Here is a 15721-nt window from a genome sequence, read left to right as displayed (position 1 = left end):
GTATTGGTATGTATATGTGTAAGTGTTGAGTATATTTTATGTTTATTATTAAATACTTTTATGACCTAGGTACCTAGGTGTAAAAATATATAAATTAGATATAAACTGTTGGATAACTAATTTAATATTATTCTATCTATATTGTTAACATGTGGAAATAAATTTAAATACAATCTTTTGTCTTAAACAATATTATTTAGTTTTGTATATTAGTATAATTATCATGCCAATTTTTCCAACCTTATTACCAAATCTAATAAAGATAAACAATTTATATGGACTCTAGGACATTGTAGCATAAAGTGAAACAAGCAGTTGTATGTAGCAGTAAGAAATCCAACAAACAACCCTAACAGTGAAATACATTATTTTTCATCACTTGTAAGTGTTGTAAAAATACAAAAAAATATAAATAAATACTGTATGGGTATATGGAACACAGAATGGTGCAAGACAGCGAAAACAAATTAAGAGAAATAAAACACCCCATTGAATTCAGACCAAAATACTTAAATTTAGGTAGAAAAAAAGAAATATTTCTTAACTGACTAAGTATTGGTCACACAAAATTCTCACATAGAGATGACCTTATTATTATGAAAAATACAGAATCATCCTTATGCCAACATTCAATACAAACAATTCTGTCAAGCACATCATCCACAGTCTAAATTTAATCACGACAGAAATTAATTTAAAACCTCAGAAAAGCTATATGAAGTAATTGGTTTAATGTCAAATATAGTCAAATACATCATTTCCTGGTCTTAAAAAAAAAATTATATATATATATAACTCAATAAATGAAATTATAAATATTTATGTTAAGATAATAACCTTTGTAGTCTATACTATAAACAATAAGAAAATAAATAAATTCTTTCAAAAAACTATTATTTTATATTGATACCGAAGATAGTAGAAGATTACATAGAAATACAAACCCAAGAATATTACTTATCACTTATCAGTCATTTATTACAAATTAATTTTTAGAAAAACATTATTATAGGATGAAAAATTATAAAACTAATTATAACAACCTCTTGAAAAAATAGATTTAATGTTGATCTTAGATTTTTGCGAAAAACCCATGATTCCAATTAGTAATGTAATAAATAAAGTATATGTCATTACATAATTATTTATTTTTTTTTTTTGATCAATTATTGAAATCGTTCACTAAACAATTATCAACATACGAGAAGCTGTGATTCACCTGTGAAAATAAAATCATATTAACACTTTAAACATAATAATATATTACACAAAATTTCAATATTATAAATTAACAATTTTCTGTTTTCAGTTTAATGATTGATTATATTTTAAATGTTATCAATTTGATGAAGATCTCAATAACATATAATTCAAGAAGTATGATGATAAAAGCAATTTATTTTTAAACACTCATTTTCTTGAACATTTATTTATGTTTTTGGAAATATATTTTTTACATACATTTAATGAAAATTAGTGTTCACTTATAAAAGAATCACCTTTTATAATATAATTTCATAAGATCATAACAACCAATTATTATTATTATTTTTTTTTAATGTTTTTTTAGGTTGGCTATGATAACATACAAGTACCCAGAATATTTTCATGATGAAATAATACTGAGATAATACAAAAACTTAAATGTTTAAACAAGGTAATTAGCAGAACTCTGAACTTCTTGTATTCACATATTTTTTAAGAATCTGATTCACATAAATTCATTCATATCTCAAATCTAAAAAATTATATTTCATATTTTTGGATATTTTGTTATATTTTGCTAACTAATATTTTATACATTAACCCATATTTTGTAAATAAATCAGTCAACAAAATTGCATTTGATAGAAATCTAATTTAAAATTAAAGAGCAATCAAGAATAATAAATTATACTTTTGGATATGAAATTAAAAATGGTCGCTTAATTAAAAATAATAAAACTTAACAAATAATAGGATAAAATAAAAATAAGTAAATAATTTTTTTTTAATATTTTGTTTTTTTGTAACTACAAATTATGTTAACTTATGTTAATTTTAATTTCAATAATTAAATTACTTAGGATCAAAAGTTAGTTCTTCTAAGTTAGATAAAATATATGAAGATTAATAATGCTAGATTATTAATAATTACTTAAAATACTTTAATAATGTTATAAAAGTATTATGATATTTACCTATAATATCATTAGTTATAAATACCAATATTTATATGCGTTAATAATGTAGTAATAAGTATGAGACTTTAAACAAAAAACTCTCACATAACATAATTAAATAGTACGTATTAATAAACTTATTAAAAAGATAAAGGTACATAACAATATATTTATGACTACAGACAGCAAAAATAATTTATTCCAATTCATTTAATTGATTTTCTTGCAGAAATCTGCATGTATCTGATATATTTAAATTGAATTTGTATTAATCCTTTAATGTAATATAATTAGTTATATTAATAATATTGTTCATACAACTAACAACATATCTTATGTTAAACATTGATTTTAAGACTTTACCTTTTTATATTGTAAATATAAGTTTGGATCACATTTAGCACTAATATGTTGACCTTTGTCATGGCATACAATATGTACCAGTTTAAGATTAACTGTTGTGAAGAGCAGTTCATAGAAATAGTTCATATTTATTGAATGGTGAGATTCAGATGCCATTTTACTGGCTTCAAACAATGCAGGTATAACAGTTCTAGATCTCTCCATCCTAATAATAAAAATAAAAATCAATAATAAAACTAAAATTCTATAATTAATTATAAATTTAGGATTTTAAGTTAGAAAGAATCGTTAAGAACTATTAAAGTATTATAAACTATACCAATGGTCTAAGTTCCAAGTAGAAAATATAATTCTACTCTCTCTGTTTTGGTATGGATTGATTTTGTGACCAGTACCACGTTCATAAGTACAAATTGATTGATTCCATGCTCCCTCACATTTAAACGTTCCAACTTCATCGCACAAACCATTTGTGTTTGATCTATCAAAATAATATCCATGATGTTTGTTTTTTGTTAAAAGCTCACTGAATTGTTTAAATACTTCATCCAAGTACTTCCTGCACTTTGAATGTTTTATGTAAAAATCTGACTTAATTACATCCGTTTTTGTTTTGTACATATAACTTCGAATTCGTTCTTGGCAGCGTTTGAACATGAATTCTTCTTTTGTTCTTGCCCTAGTTTCCAAGCCTTAAAAATACATAAATTTTTAAAAATGATACACCTAATATTATGACATATGTATAGTTTATCACCTGTAACTTAAAATAATAATTAAAATTATTATGATTTATCATCATACACTCGTAACATTTATTGACAGGAAAGTTGTTAAGAGTTGAAATTTTGAGTTTATAATATTTGAATAAAATTATCCCAAACTTGAATGTATGTACAATGCATATAAGTACTAGTGTTGGGTGAGAATCATTTTTTGATATAGAGTTGAGTTAAAAATTATATAACTAAACAATTACAGAGTATTCAAAAAAATGTAATTAATAAAGGGGTAATCATTATAATTATTTTATTACCTTGAAACCAATCTGGGTCTATTGATCTTAGACTGCTTATCTCTTTTTTTTTATCATTATCATCATCTGCATCCAGAACTGAAGATAATATTCTAATTTTTTCTTTAATGTTTTCATCCATAAATGATTTTATTTTAATTGAAGTCTCTAATGTATTATTATTTACAGCTGCAAGCACATTATATATTAAATCAGCACCTGAAAAAATGAAAAATAATCAAATCAAATTTAAATATATAACTAAAACTAATAAATACATATTCAATATTATGTCATTATCATAACAGAATAATAAGAACTTCTTTTTGATGATTAAATAAATTATTCTTTTGAAGAAAAAGAGAAAATATTTATTTTAGGGATAAATGGAATGACCTAATGAAAAAATACTAAAAATATGTTTATTAACAAATATTTAAGGAACACTGGAGTGCACAAAGAATTGTTTGCAACATTGAATTCACGTTTAATCTTAGGATAAATAATAAAATATAATTTTAGACATTATATGGTTATTTATTTATCCCTGATAATTAACTAGAACTAAGTGTTCCATCAAAAATTCAAATATTAACCACAATATTAAATATGATATTTAACTACTTAACCGAAAAATATTTTAATGCTCACAATATTATTACAGATAAGTTTTAATAATTAAAATTTATTTTTCATCTCTTGAAGTGTTCATAAGTTTTATTTGTGGTATATTCTTCAAAAAATACATAAATTAAATTAATTTTTATTTTCCTTGAGATTCATGTTATGAAATTTGATTTACTTTTTTAAATATTAATTGAATCTAAAATAATAAGTACCTATTTTATAAAACATATTATTTGTTATATCAATAAAATGTTTAATTTTATTATTTTGTGAAAAATGTATAAATTATTTTCAGTTTTAGTGATCAAGTATATTTTATAAGATGTATATACATTTATCATAAATAGACATTATTAAATAAAATACAGTATTATAGTACTGCTTTAATAAATTCATAATCAAAAATAATTAAAAAGCAATAATCTGTTTGTTATGACATACTACAACAATACAGGTTGTAACCTATTGTTTAGTATAAAATCTTCATTAGACATGCTTGGCAGGTTAATGTGATTAAAACATGTTTGGTAATTAATTCTTTTATATTATTTGTTTTATAATAATACTACATTTATAGGAAATGATTGTGCAAAAATAATAACTATATATATTTATAAAAAATATTATTATAATAATATAACTTGATTATTTAAGTTCCTGGTCATAATGTGTAAATTAATTTTAGTATTATTCGCTATTTACTTGTCGTCTGCATGGAGCTCCAGAATCAAAGAAGTATTTAGCTTAAAACAAGTTTTTTTTTCACCCATCAATGTGACAATACTTAAAAATAACACTAAACCTGAACCAACTAATGTAATGCCACTGGCTTTGGAGCGATGGCAGAATAAATTATTTTTGGTTACACCTAGATTCAAGCTTGATGTACCAGTAACGTTATCATACATAAATATAACAAGTAAGATAATTAAATACATTAACAAAAGTATTATTATTTACATTAAAAAAAAAAAATGATTATAATTTAGATATGGAAAGTTATAAAAATAACACACCTTTATTGATTCCCTATCCTGATTGGAAAATGAATGAAATATCTGAACATAATTTTAAGTCAGTAGTCAAAGTAAGAGCTGATGTTTGTGACCGCTTATGGATATTAGACAATGGAAAGATAAACAACAAGCAAGAAAGTATTCCTGTTATACATGTGTATGACTTAAAAAATGATTTGCATTTGAGAACATTTGATCTTGGGCGTTTATCAACTATAAATTCAGATATCACCAACATGGAAATAGATGTAACATCTTCAACTTGTGAAGATGCATACGCATATATACCAGATACTGAAACTTATCGATTATTAGTTTACAGTTGGAAGACTAATGAGTCAAATTCAATATCACATAATTATTTTCATTTTGATCCGCTTTGTGGCGATATAGACTTGGGCGAAGTTCATTTTCAATCTCAGAAAGGTCTATATGGAATAACTCTATCACCAACAGCAAGAGATGGTTTTAGAACTATTTACTTTCATAGTATTGCCAGTACAATGGGTTTTGCAGTTAATTCGAAAATAATACGTAGTGGAAATTATGATAAGAATGTAAATGTGTATGATTTTAAAGTGATGGGAAATAGAGGTACTAATAAACAAGCTACATCATCATCGTTTGATATGGAAACCGGTGTTTTATTTTATGGGCTTCTTTTAAAAAATGTTCTTGGTTGTTGGAATTCTTATAGGTAATTTAGTGATTATTACTTATATGATATATATTGTATATAATTTTATAATTATAAATAATTACAGTGGTGAAGAATATAATGAATTGACCCAAGGCGTAATAAGCTTAGATAATAGTATAGATATGTATCCAGCTGACGTCAGAGTTGATAGAACAGGAAATCTTTGGGTATTATCAAATTCATTTCAAATATATAATAAAAAGGATTATGATCAGAATCTAATCAGTGTCAAAATATATATGACTCCAGTTCGACAAGTAATCAAAGGATCAATTTGTGATGAAATGTAATCAACTGTAAGTAGATACCTGTTTCAAATGTTTCCCCATTTAACCGAAATATAAATAATGTCTGTGCTGGTAGTTGTTGAAAATAATCTTCATCATCTATTACTGTACCATCAAGAGTCATCATAGTCACATTTGCATGGTCTAACTATAAAATAAAATAATAATAAAAATTGGTATTATATTTATTTATATGATAATTCAACTTTATAACATTAAGTAATCTTTATATTTAATTAACATGTATAAGTTGATACCTACAAGCATAAGTAAAACATGTGTCGAAAGTAAGGGAGACTATTACAATAATTATTTATCAGGTATATATTACTAATATATTTCCAACATAGGTGACAATGGGTCATTACTGAGTAGCGGAGACAAAACTATGTTTCTAGTTGATGTTTGATTTCAGGTTTGTAAAAATATTTTTATACTGTACATTATTTCAAAAATATTGAAGAACTTAACTCGATATTATTACAGTAGGTACTATACTAATAATATTAAAGTATCAACTGTCAGGTAAAGGTAAGTCAAGTCAAGTAAAATATAACAATAATCTTACATACAACTTTAAAGACATAGGTTTTAATTTACAAATAGATATGTGAATTGTTTACCTTTAATTTTTGACATCCTTTAGTAAAAACGTCTTTTAAAGAATTTCCGACAATACCAATTCTCTTATCTTGTGCACAGTTAGTGATTTTATAGCCTTTCATATTTAAAAATATTCTAATAACCGATTAAGTTGTTACCTATTTAAACAAAGAAAAAGTTTAACTTAAATTACATTTAATATATTACTAAATTGTACTTACTTAATTTCATTATACTTCAGTAAATAATAATATTTTGTAATGCTTTATTGAGGATTCATAAGCATCACAGATAATTAATAAATATGAAACAATCTACAATTCAAATGTTCCACTTTGGAATCTATATAATTTAAATAAAAATAAACATATTATTACAAAATGTCGCCATGTTACGTGAGGGAAGTTAGTTAGTACTTAGCATTGGCAAGAGGCAACACATCAGAGCATCGGATCCATTCTTATCAATAGCTAGGTCAATACTGCTAACTCACGGTGTATACCTATTGTAATAACTATCGATAGATTAATACACCAGCATTTTCACAGTTTTAGATTATTAACAAAGACTATAAACATATTAACATTGATATTGACGAAGTTAGAATATTTTTTACTGAAATGAAGTTCTGACACAATATTTCGGATTTTTTAAACTCTGTCATATTAACGTAAAAGTGCGAACTTCGAACGACTCAAAACTGAAATCAATAGCAAAGAATTTAATAAAATGCATATACTAAATACAGTATAATATAGTTCAGTGCAGTAGGCTCAAACGTTTAAAGTTGAAAGTTGTACTCTGCAGTATGCTGAACTTTTGTAGTCTATCATATTATCATAATATTATTATCTACAATCAAATACAATAAGACAATAATATTATGATCTCAGATAAGGTTTTATTATTATTATCACTATAAAAAAACCTAGTACCTATATTTATCTTACTAGAGACTAGATCACTAGAGACTACAATTATACTACATCATAACAGTAATAGGTATTTCAGTACCTAATCACTGTCACACATTATTAGTTCTTTCCCCGTCCCGCGCGATTTATTTCATTTCTCACGCATGAGCAATAAGCACTTCGGGCCCGAACAGGTCTGCTTCAAACACGGACTACCGCGTGATATACACTATAGCTGTATCCAGTGTACCTACCTATATGATCTAATTGATCTAAGATATCCGTGGTCAGCAGCAGCTTAGATCTATGATAGCTTAAGTAAACCAGAAGCTGACTAATGTTATTGAACTACGACCACGATTTCAGACATACTTAAATCTTGGCTACGACTTAAAGAAGATATTAATATCACGCATAGAGACATTTTCTATGGGGAGGGGGGGGGCAATGTTAGGATTTAAGGATAAATATTATAATTTTACTAGGTGTTTTAAAATAATAACCTTTTTTTATTATACTCGTACTCAACTCAATAAATTATATTTTATTGTATTACAACTTATTTTATACATTAAATTTGTTGTATAGTATATAGTAATTTATCTTAAAACATTCAATTAAAAAAAATATTTTGAAAAAGCCAGATGGGTGCAAATTGCCCCAGCTTTCACCCCCCTGCGGGCGCCTATGATATCACGTATTATATGAAATCATACGTAATAATAAACCTATATAAAAATATATACCTACTCATATAATGATATCATGTTCGTTAGGCTTGTTTTACATAGGCGCATTTTCAGATTACATTATTTATTAAATTCATACGGGAAGAAGATCATGGGAAAGGTGCTTAGGTGAGTATGTAACTGGAGACAAGTGCGTATGATACGCGTCCACACTCCATGTGAAACGGGCGTAAGAGGCCAAATGAAAATTCTTATTCTAATCGCTTGAAGCTATTTGCATGTAGTAACTAAATACAAATTTATATCATGATAAATGCCTATTCATACATTGCCATGGTACAGGCGCGTATCCAGAATTTTATTTCGTGAGGGGTTGATCAAAATGTATAAATGTAGTCCATAGTTATACAGTGAAACAAAAAAATATAATTTAATGATTTAAATTACAATGTATAAATAATAATATGTATTAGCCATTTGGTACTAAATAATAAGTTTTAAACGTCTGGCTCGTCCACTATTGGCAAACTTGTTTAAGACCATATCATCCGTTATAAAAATATTTCTATGAATATTTAATAATGCTATACTAACCAGACGATTCTCTGAGTTGAGTTTCTCAAATATGTTTTTAACCGTCACAATGTTGAAAAATTGCGTTCGCCGTTCAGCAGATGCAGTTGACACGGGAAGTATGGCAAATATTTTCAGCAGTTGGTAAAGATTTAGGAAACAATGTTTTATCACAAGAAATTAAAGCGTCTGTTGCGGTAGAATGTCTTTATGATGGTACTACTGAGGTCCATTTAAAAATCCATAAATCGTACTCAGCCTCCAATGAATCTTTATAACCCGGTAAATCATCCATGTAAAAATCAACTGCTTCACTAATAAATAAAAACGATTTATTAACACAAAGAGAAGGTAAAATGTACTGTAAAGAAATAATAGTTTCTTTTTGATGCGTAAAACGATCGTCTAATGATGATATTAAATCATCTAAGCGAGGGATAAAAATAGTTCTCATATAGTTCTTCAGTGAAACACTGTGGAATATTTTAACGATTTCTTTGATCGACACATATCGACATATCCGTGGTTTTTTTTCATCGACATTTAATAATGTTGCTATCGTTTTTAATTCTTTGTAAATATCACCAAATACATCTGAACAATTTTTCTCACATCTCTTTAAATGTCATAAAATTAAATTTAAGACTTTTGCAGTGAAATGCATTTGCATTTAGCCAATACCTTCCTTCTCATTCTTTTTTCATTATTTATCTATAGGTAAATTTTGTGTACCCAATTTTTAAACTTAAATAATTTAATCATTCCCTGTTAATATCCATTTGACCATGAACTGGAAATTACATATTTATATAATTAATCCTATATTTTTAAAATTTTAGGAAGTATTATTTTGCCCAGTAATGAAACCAGATGATCCAAAATTAAAGAAGAAAAACCATGATGAAAAATCTGCAGTATAAAAACTATGTAATGTAATTGTTAAGTTTTCACTGTCTCAATATATGAGTAATTTATCAGTATTACATGTATGAAATGTATTATGGATTTCAATTAAATGCCTTCAAATAACTAAGTGACCTTCAATTTACAAATTTTTAACTTATTTAAATAATTGTATTCAATTAGTGTTGGCATTTAACTGCGCAAGAAAACATTTGCATTTTAAAATTATGTGGTATGGATTTTTGTTTCTTTGATATTCTGACCAAAATTTGCATTGGGTTCCTTAAAAATAGATGTCACTCTAAAATTGTTTGTATGAAAAAAAAAGTTGCCACTGTATAGTGTATACTTTAAACAGCATATCAATGATTACTAAAAATATTTAATTTATACACAGATTAATCCATAAGATTTATACAATCTGGTTTTGATGTGTATAATTAAGTTTGATAATAATTAACCAACAACTTAAGTAAGTTGGTACAAGATTGAAATTTTTACCAATTTTTACAATTACATCAATGACATTCAATTTATATTAAGAAAACGGAGTACTTTAATAACGCATATTATAATAGTATCTGTGGCAAAATGTTAAATGGTTGGATCATATTTTTCATTTACTACATTTTCAGCGAAAAATAAAAACGATTTTTATCGTCTGCGTTTATATTACTTATCAGAAATTCTGTAATGCATAAATACATTATAATGTAGGTAGGAACTACCAGAAAAATAACATAATTTTACATAACTTTCATCTTTCGGTCATTTGTAAATTGCAGAAAAAACTATACATACCTATTAGTTCTTAGGCTATTACTTACTTGAGAAGAGTCTAAATTAAGGAGTTTTTATATTATTGTTTCGGGGATATCTTACACATAAAATATTGTATTAATTCCTTAGGCCTGACTTTTTAGACCAAACTCAACAAACTAAATATCCAAATAAAAAAGGAAATCCAAAATTACAAAAATCAATCATACAACACCTATGTAGAATCTTTAACTACTAAAAATATATCGTGTGGAAAGCGACAAAAAACATTCTACGAATAAACCAACCCATCCCTCCTCTTAGAAAAGAAGACAATTCATGGGCCATTACCGACACCGATAAATCTAATATCCTAGCTCAGCACCTAAAAAACTGCTTCTGTCCTCATGATATTCAACCCAGTCCCACTCAACTGAAAATAGTAGAGTACTACCTTGAATCTCCTCTCCCAATGTCTCTGCCTGCTAAAGCCACATCCCCCGAAGAAATAAACAATATAATAAAAACAATCCCTATCAAAAAATCCCCAGGTCACGACTTAATTACCAACTTTATAGTAAAAAACCTACCACGTAAAGTCATAATTTATTTATCCCACTTATTTAATGCACTGTTTAGATTATCATACTTTCCTAGTACCTGGAAATACTCTATCATAATTCTTATTCTCAATCCAAACAAACCACCCGAAAATCCGGAATCATACAGACCAATTAGCCTTCTTCCCTCCATATCAAAATTTTTTGAAAAAATGTTATTAAAAAGGCTCCTCTCCATCGCCACCAATGCCAACATCATCCCGCACACGCAATTTAGTTTACCTAACCATTCGACCACTCACCAACTACATCGCACTGTCGATCATATCTCCAACGCTCTGGAAAAAAAAGAATTCTGCCCCACCGTTTTTCTCGACGTCTCCCAGGCCTTTGACCGGGTCTGGCACGATGGACTCTTCTTTAAATTAAAAAAGTTCCTTCCAGCCCTCTATTTTCTACTATTAAAATCCTACCTATCAGACCGTTCACTATTCGTCTAAAAAACAGCTACTCAATATGTCACCCCATAAAAGCAGGTGTCCCACAAGGAAGCGACATCGCCCCTTTCCTATACTCTGTGTTCATCCAAAATATCCCAAAGACACATTCATTGGCACATACGCTGACTATACTCTAATATCGGCGTCACATCGCGATCCTGAAATTGCTAGGTTTAGGATTCATAATCACCTTAACATGATTAACTTATGGGCTAATCGTTGGAAAATAAAAATAAATGAAACCAAATCAATTCACGTAACATTCACTTTACGAAACTCTGACTGCCCTCCAGTTACACTCAACAACAAAACCCTTCCTTCAGCAAACGAAGTTAAGTACTTAGGGCTCACATTTGACAAACGTCTAACGTGGGGTCCACACCTAAAACTAAAACGGAAACAAGTTAACCCCAGGCTGCAGCCCCTTTTAAAATCTAAACTATCCCTAACAAACAAGGTGACAATATATAAAGCGATAATCCACCCGGTCTGGCTCTATGGCATTCAGCTATGGGGGTCTTCAAAGCCTTCCAACACCAGAACTCTACAAGCTTTTCAATCAATATGCTTACGACTAATAACCTCCGCCCCCTGATATGTAACAAATAAAAATCTCCACAAAGATTTAAATCTTCCTACCCTTAACGATTTGACCAAATCCCATTATACCAAACTCCACACTCATTACAACCCTTTAATCCAAAAATTATCCTCTGCAACACACGCTCCCAAAAGACTAAAAAGACTGTGGCCCCGAGACATGCTCAAAGCATAAATACAAAAAAAAACAATTAAAAATATACCAAATAATTAACTTAATGTTTCTTGTCAGGTGGCACTACTGAGGGCCTTCCTTTTCTAATATTCAATGTCATATAAATAAAATTTTGTCATCATACTTACTGATTATTTTTCTTACGATAGGTTAATCCATTAGGTAATTATAAATACTAGAATTTATAACTTATAACCAATGGTTGAACTAATTTTTTCCAAAAACAAATCGCATATTTTATAGAATGATTATTATAAATTATATAAAATTATAAATTTAAAAAAAATAAATTTAATACTTTTAAACATAAACAAAATAAAATGTTTACAAATTATAGAAATAAATTATCAGAATATTACAGATTTTACCAATAATATTAGATCTTCAAATATGTAAAACGAACCACACACAACAATACATTAATGAAATAATTATTTGTAAAGGTAATTTTTGGCCGGTTCTGCTGTATTGGCTAAACAGCTAGACACTGCCGAAGATAGTTTACTTGCCATCAGGCAGATCGAGAAAGCAATATTTTAAATATTGACTTTTAATTTAACTTTAAATATTATATTTATCTAACACATAAAGTTAATGATAGATCTTTAAATATTAATCACTGTTCATATATTATAATTATACCTATTCAGCGTTGTATGATAAATAATAATGCAAGGTATATCTATGCATAGGTTATGAGTTAGTACTACCCTAGCATATACCTAGTGTCTTGAATCAGTTCCCATAAGTTCCTAACACATCAGTTGCAACCACTCTGTTTCATTGCTCCTGGAATAAAATACAGTGTTTAGTTTTTTTTTATAAAACTCTTAAAAAATTATAAGAAATTAAAATTTGTGTTTGTTAGTGCACAGTTATATTTACATAAACGTTGAATGTACGTACGCCGTATATAGTATAATACACATTATTTCATCGAATATGTAGTTTTTATTGTTTTAATCTATAAATAAAGATATTATTTAAATTTTTACAAAAAACAATAAACAAATGATATAAGTTTTTAAAATACTCTAATGTATGAGATAGGTGATTTAAACATAATGTACCAAATGTGTAATATATATTAATGATAATCACAATAATGTTTTATTAACTATCTTTTTTCAGATATAATTGATAACGAAGAAGTCTTGAAAGAAATCGAAGAATTCCAAAAACAAGGTCCGTAAACTATGGGACACTTGTGTCATATTTTTATTTAACATGCGTTATGATTTCAAACTTTTATGAAATAAATATTATCTATGTATTATATATAATCAATCGTCAGTTTGTACTTTGTAGTGTTTGTACGCTGCATTTTTCAAATCGACTTTATAAACGCGAAATACTGGTATTTTCCTCAAAAGTATAATAAACTGTTATTAATTATCTATAAAAATAATACGATGTGGGCCACAGCTACACAAACAATAATTTGATTATTGTATCATACGCGTGACTCGAGAAGATCAAACACATTTTTGTAATTTATAAACTTGGTTCAAAGTGGCTGTGTCAGTGAATGTTAATTAATAATTATAATAATATAAAAAACATTAAGAAGCAATGAACAAGACATGTCAATAGTTAGGTACACCTTACCCAATGGTGCTTTTACGGCGGCATAGTTAGTGCAGATGTTGATGTAGTAATCAATTGTGACTTGTGGGCCACTGCGGTTATATCTCATCAGCACAAAATTATATCGCCGACTGTTCCGTCAGACGAATGTGTCAATATAGACGCCATATGACGTGGCCTCGGGAGTGACGATACTCGGCGAGCGACTGCGTGTGACGACATTATTGGTGATGATGACGAACGACAAAAAAAAAAAAAAAAAAAAAAACGTCGATCGAAGAAGTGGTATTATGGTATCATCGGCGACCGAATTAACACTCCATCACTGATACACTCTGTATGGTCTCCATCACCCTCGCATACTGTCGGTGAGCCTTGGAGAAATCGTTAGGGTCACTTACTAGTTACCACAGAACACCGTACGTATTCTGTCACGTAGAAATTCACGTTATTTTGCTTTGTCTGGTTGCTTTCGACTATAAGAGTACGGTGGTTGCTATTACTCGCCGCGGGAACTGAAGAATCGCTCGTCTCAAATATTGTCCTACCGTATGACGTTTTCCGCAGTTCGAGCATCGTTCCTGTTCCATAAACGTACATAATCAAATCGATAACGATGACAGCAAATTACATGATACGACACAATATCGTTTGCCATATTATTGATATTACCTATGAGCGTTTGAGCACTCCACCGATAGTAACCAAACTATACTCTGTAGCTACGTTCACGCTATTCATACACATATTATGAACCTTGTAAGTTGTAGTCCAGTGGCGTAGCGTGTGCATATGCTGTGTATGCACAGCATACACTTCCCAAATTGAAATAATAATTTTTTTTTGTATTAATAATGTAATATTTTTATAAAAACATGTTAGATTGTATTAATTTAATATTTTATAATATTATAATATTTTGTATATTTTCTTCTAAGTACATTAGGATTGATTAATCCGCAACACTACGGCCGCGTCGCGCTATTGTCCGTCATATTTATATCTAATGGCTAATACCTATCATGTAACATGTTCATTATGTACGCAGTATGCACGTTGGCGATTGCATACTAGTACAGACATTTAGCGACAGCTATTTATATTTCTTATCGATAATATTAATAACAAAACATAGAATGCTCGCGGTCGTGTTTACGTCACTCGTGTATGCTGGATCAGTATTGCATACGCTATTGCATAGAGCCGTCTATCGTATATTTTGCCGGCTATAATGTTATATTAAAAAATTATTATTTAAAGTTGTAAAGTGCGTATAATTAATTTATATTATAAGTGTGACATATCGTTTTTAAATTAAAACTATTTAAACTAGTTTCGAGTTATATTTTAAGACTACTTTAGTTATATTTTAAGGCTACGCTTTTATTAACTTACAACTTCAATGCATACACTAAGCTGAAACGCACGCTACGCCACTGTTGTAGTCTTGTTTTCATATTTCAAAGTATCATACAAAATACTGAAATACCCAAACTCGGGCCGCACATCCATGTGTAAACATGTATCAATGTACGTTACTTTACATTAGGGCCATATATAATAAACTAATTTCAGTACATCGTCGTTATCATAAAATTATATCAATTAACAAATAATTAGTCAACCGAGATCATATTATATTCATAATATAATATAATTTATTTCATTAATTACGCACTCGTCAATCT

The 15721-nt window shown here is 28.1% G+C and overlaps 2 protein-coding genes, 1 long non-coding RNA gene and 1 pseudogene across 5 annotated transcripts; 1 reads left to right on the top strand and 3 right to left on the bottom strand.

Moving 5' to 3' along the window:
* Positions 1 to 1124: 1124 nt before the first annotated feature.
* Positions 1125 to 7725, bottom strand: Drep4 (DNA fragmentation factor-related protein 4). Of its 2 annotated transcripts, XM_089221983.1 has the most exons (9): positions 7358 to 7724; positions 7190 to 7275; positions 6995 to 7115; positions 6794 to 6931; positions 6192 to 6318; positions 3562 to 3759; positions 2845 to 3217; positions 2526 to 2730; positions 1125 to 1219 (listed from the first exon to the last, which is right to left on the bottom strand). In XM_089221983.1, the coding sequence occupies exons 4-9, from the start codon at positions 6893 to 6895 to the stop codon at positions 1163 to 1165; spliced, it is 1062 nt and encodes a 353-aa protein (XP_089078109.1). In that variant the 5' UTR covers positions 6896 to 6931; positions 6995 to 7115; positions 7190 to 7275; positions 7358 to 7724; the 3' UTR covers positions 1125 to 1162. The 2 variants fall into 2 exon arrangements, with proteins under 2 accessions (XP_089078109.1, XP_089078110.1); XM_089221984.1 differs by having other exon boundaries at positions 1125 to 2436; positions 7190 to 7725.
* LOC149057490 (protein yellow-like) lies at positions 4830 to 13776 on the top strand. 2 transcript variants are annotated; one of them, XR_016190703.1, is made up of 5 exons: positions 4830 to 5086; positions 5157 to 5880; positions 5948 to 6179; positions 9789 to 9876; positions 13578 to 13776. XR_016190703.1 is itself a non-coding variant. In XM_089221982.1 (4 exons), the coding sequence occupies exons 1-3, from the start codon at positions 4834 to 4836 to the stop codon at positions 6171 to 6173; spliced, it is 1203 nt and encodes a 400-aa protein (XP_089078108.1). In that variant the 5' UTR covers positions 4830 to 4833; the 3' UTR covers positions 6174 to 6179; positions 9789 to 9946. The 2 variants fall into 2 exon arrangements, 1 of the variants encoding a protein (XP_089078108.1); XM_089221982.1 differs by lacking the exon at positions 13578 to 13776 and having other exon boundaries at positions 9789 to 9946.
* On the bottom strand, positions 8354 to 9804 carry LOC149057491 (52 kDa repressor of the inhibitor of the protein kinase-like; annotated as a pseudogene).
* On the bottom strand, positions 13102 to 14237 carry LOC149057489 (uncharacterized). Its single transcript, XR_016190704.1, has 3 exons — positions 14055 to 14237; positions 13353 to 13410; positions 13102 to 13235 (listed from the first exon to the last, which is right to left on the bottom strand). It is a non-coding gene; the product is annotated as an uncharacterized LOC149057489 (long non-coding RNA).
* Between the last annotated feature and the right edge of the window lie 1484 nt (positions 14238 to 15721).

Source organism: Diuraphis noxia, unplaced genomic scaffold (assembly GCF_037042655.1).
Source record: "Diuraphis noxia isolate RWA-SAM2 unplaced genomic scaffold, SU_Dnox_SAM2 contig0003, whole genome shotgun sequence".
Taxonomy (NCBI): Eukaryota; Metazoa; Arthropoda; class Insecta; order Hemiptera; family Aphididae; genus Diuraphis; species Diuraphis noxia.
Note: the sequence above shows the minus strand (reverse complement) of the source record. Positions and strands in the feature narration are given on the sequence as shown.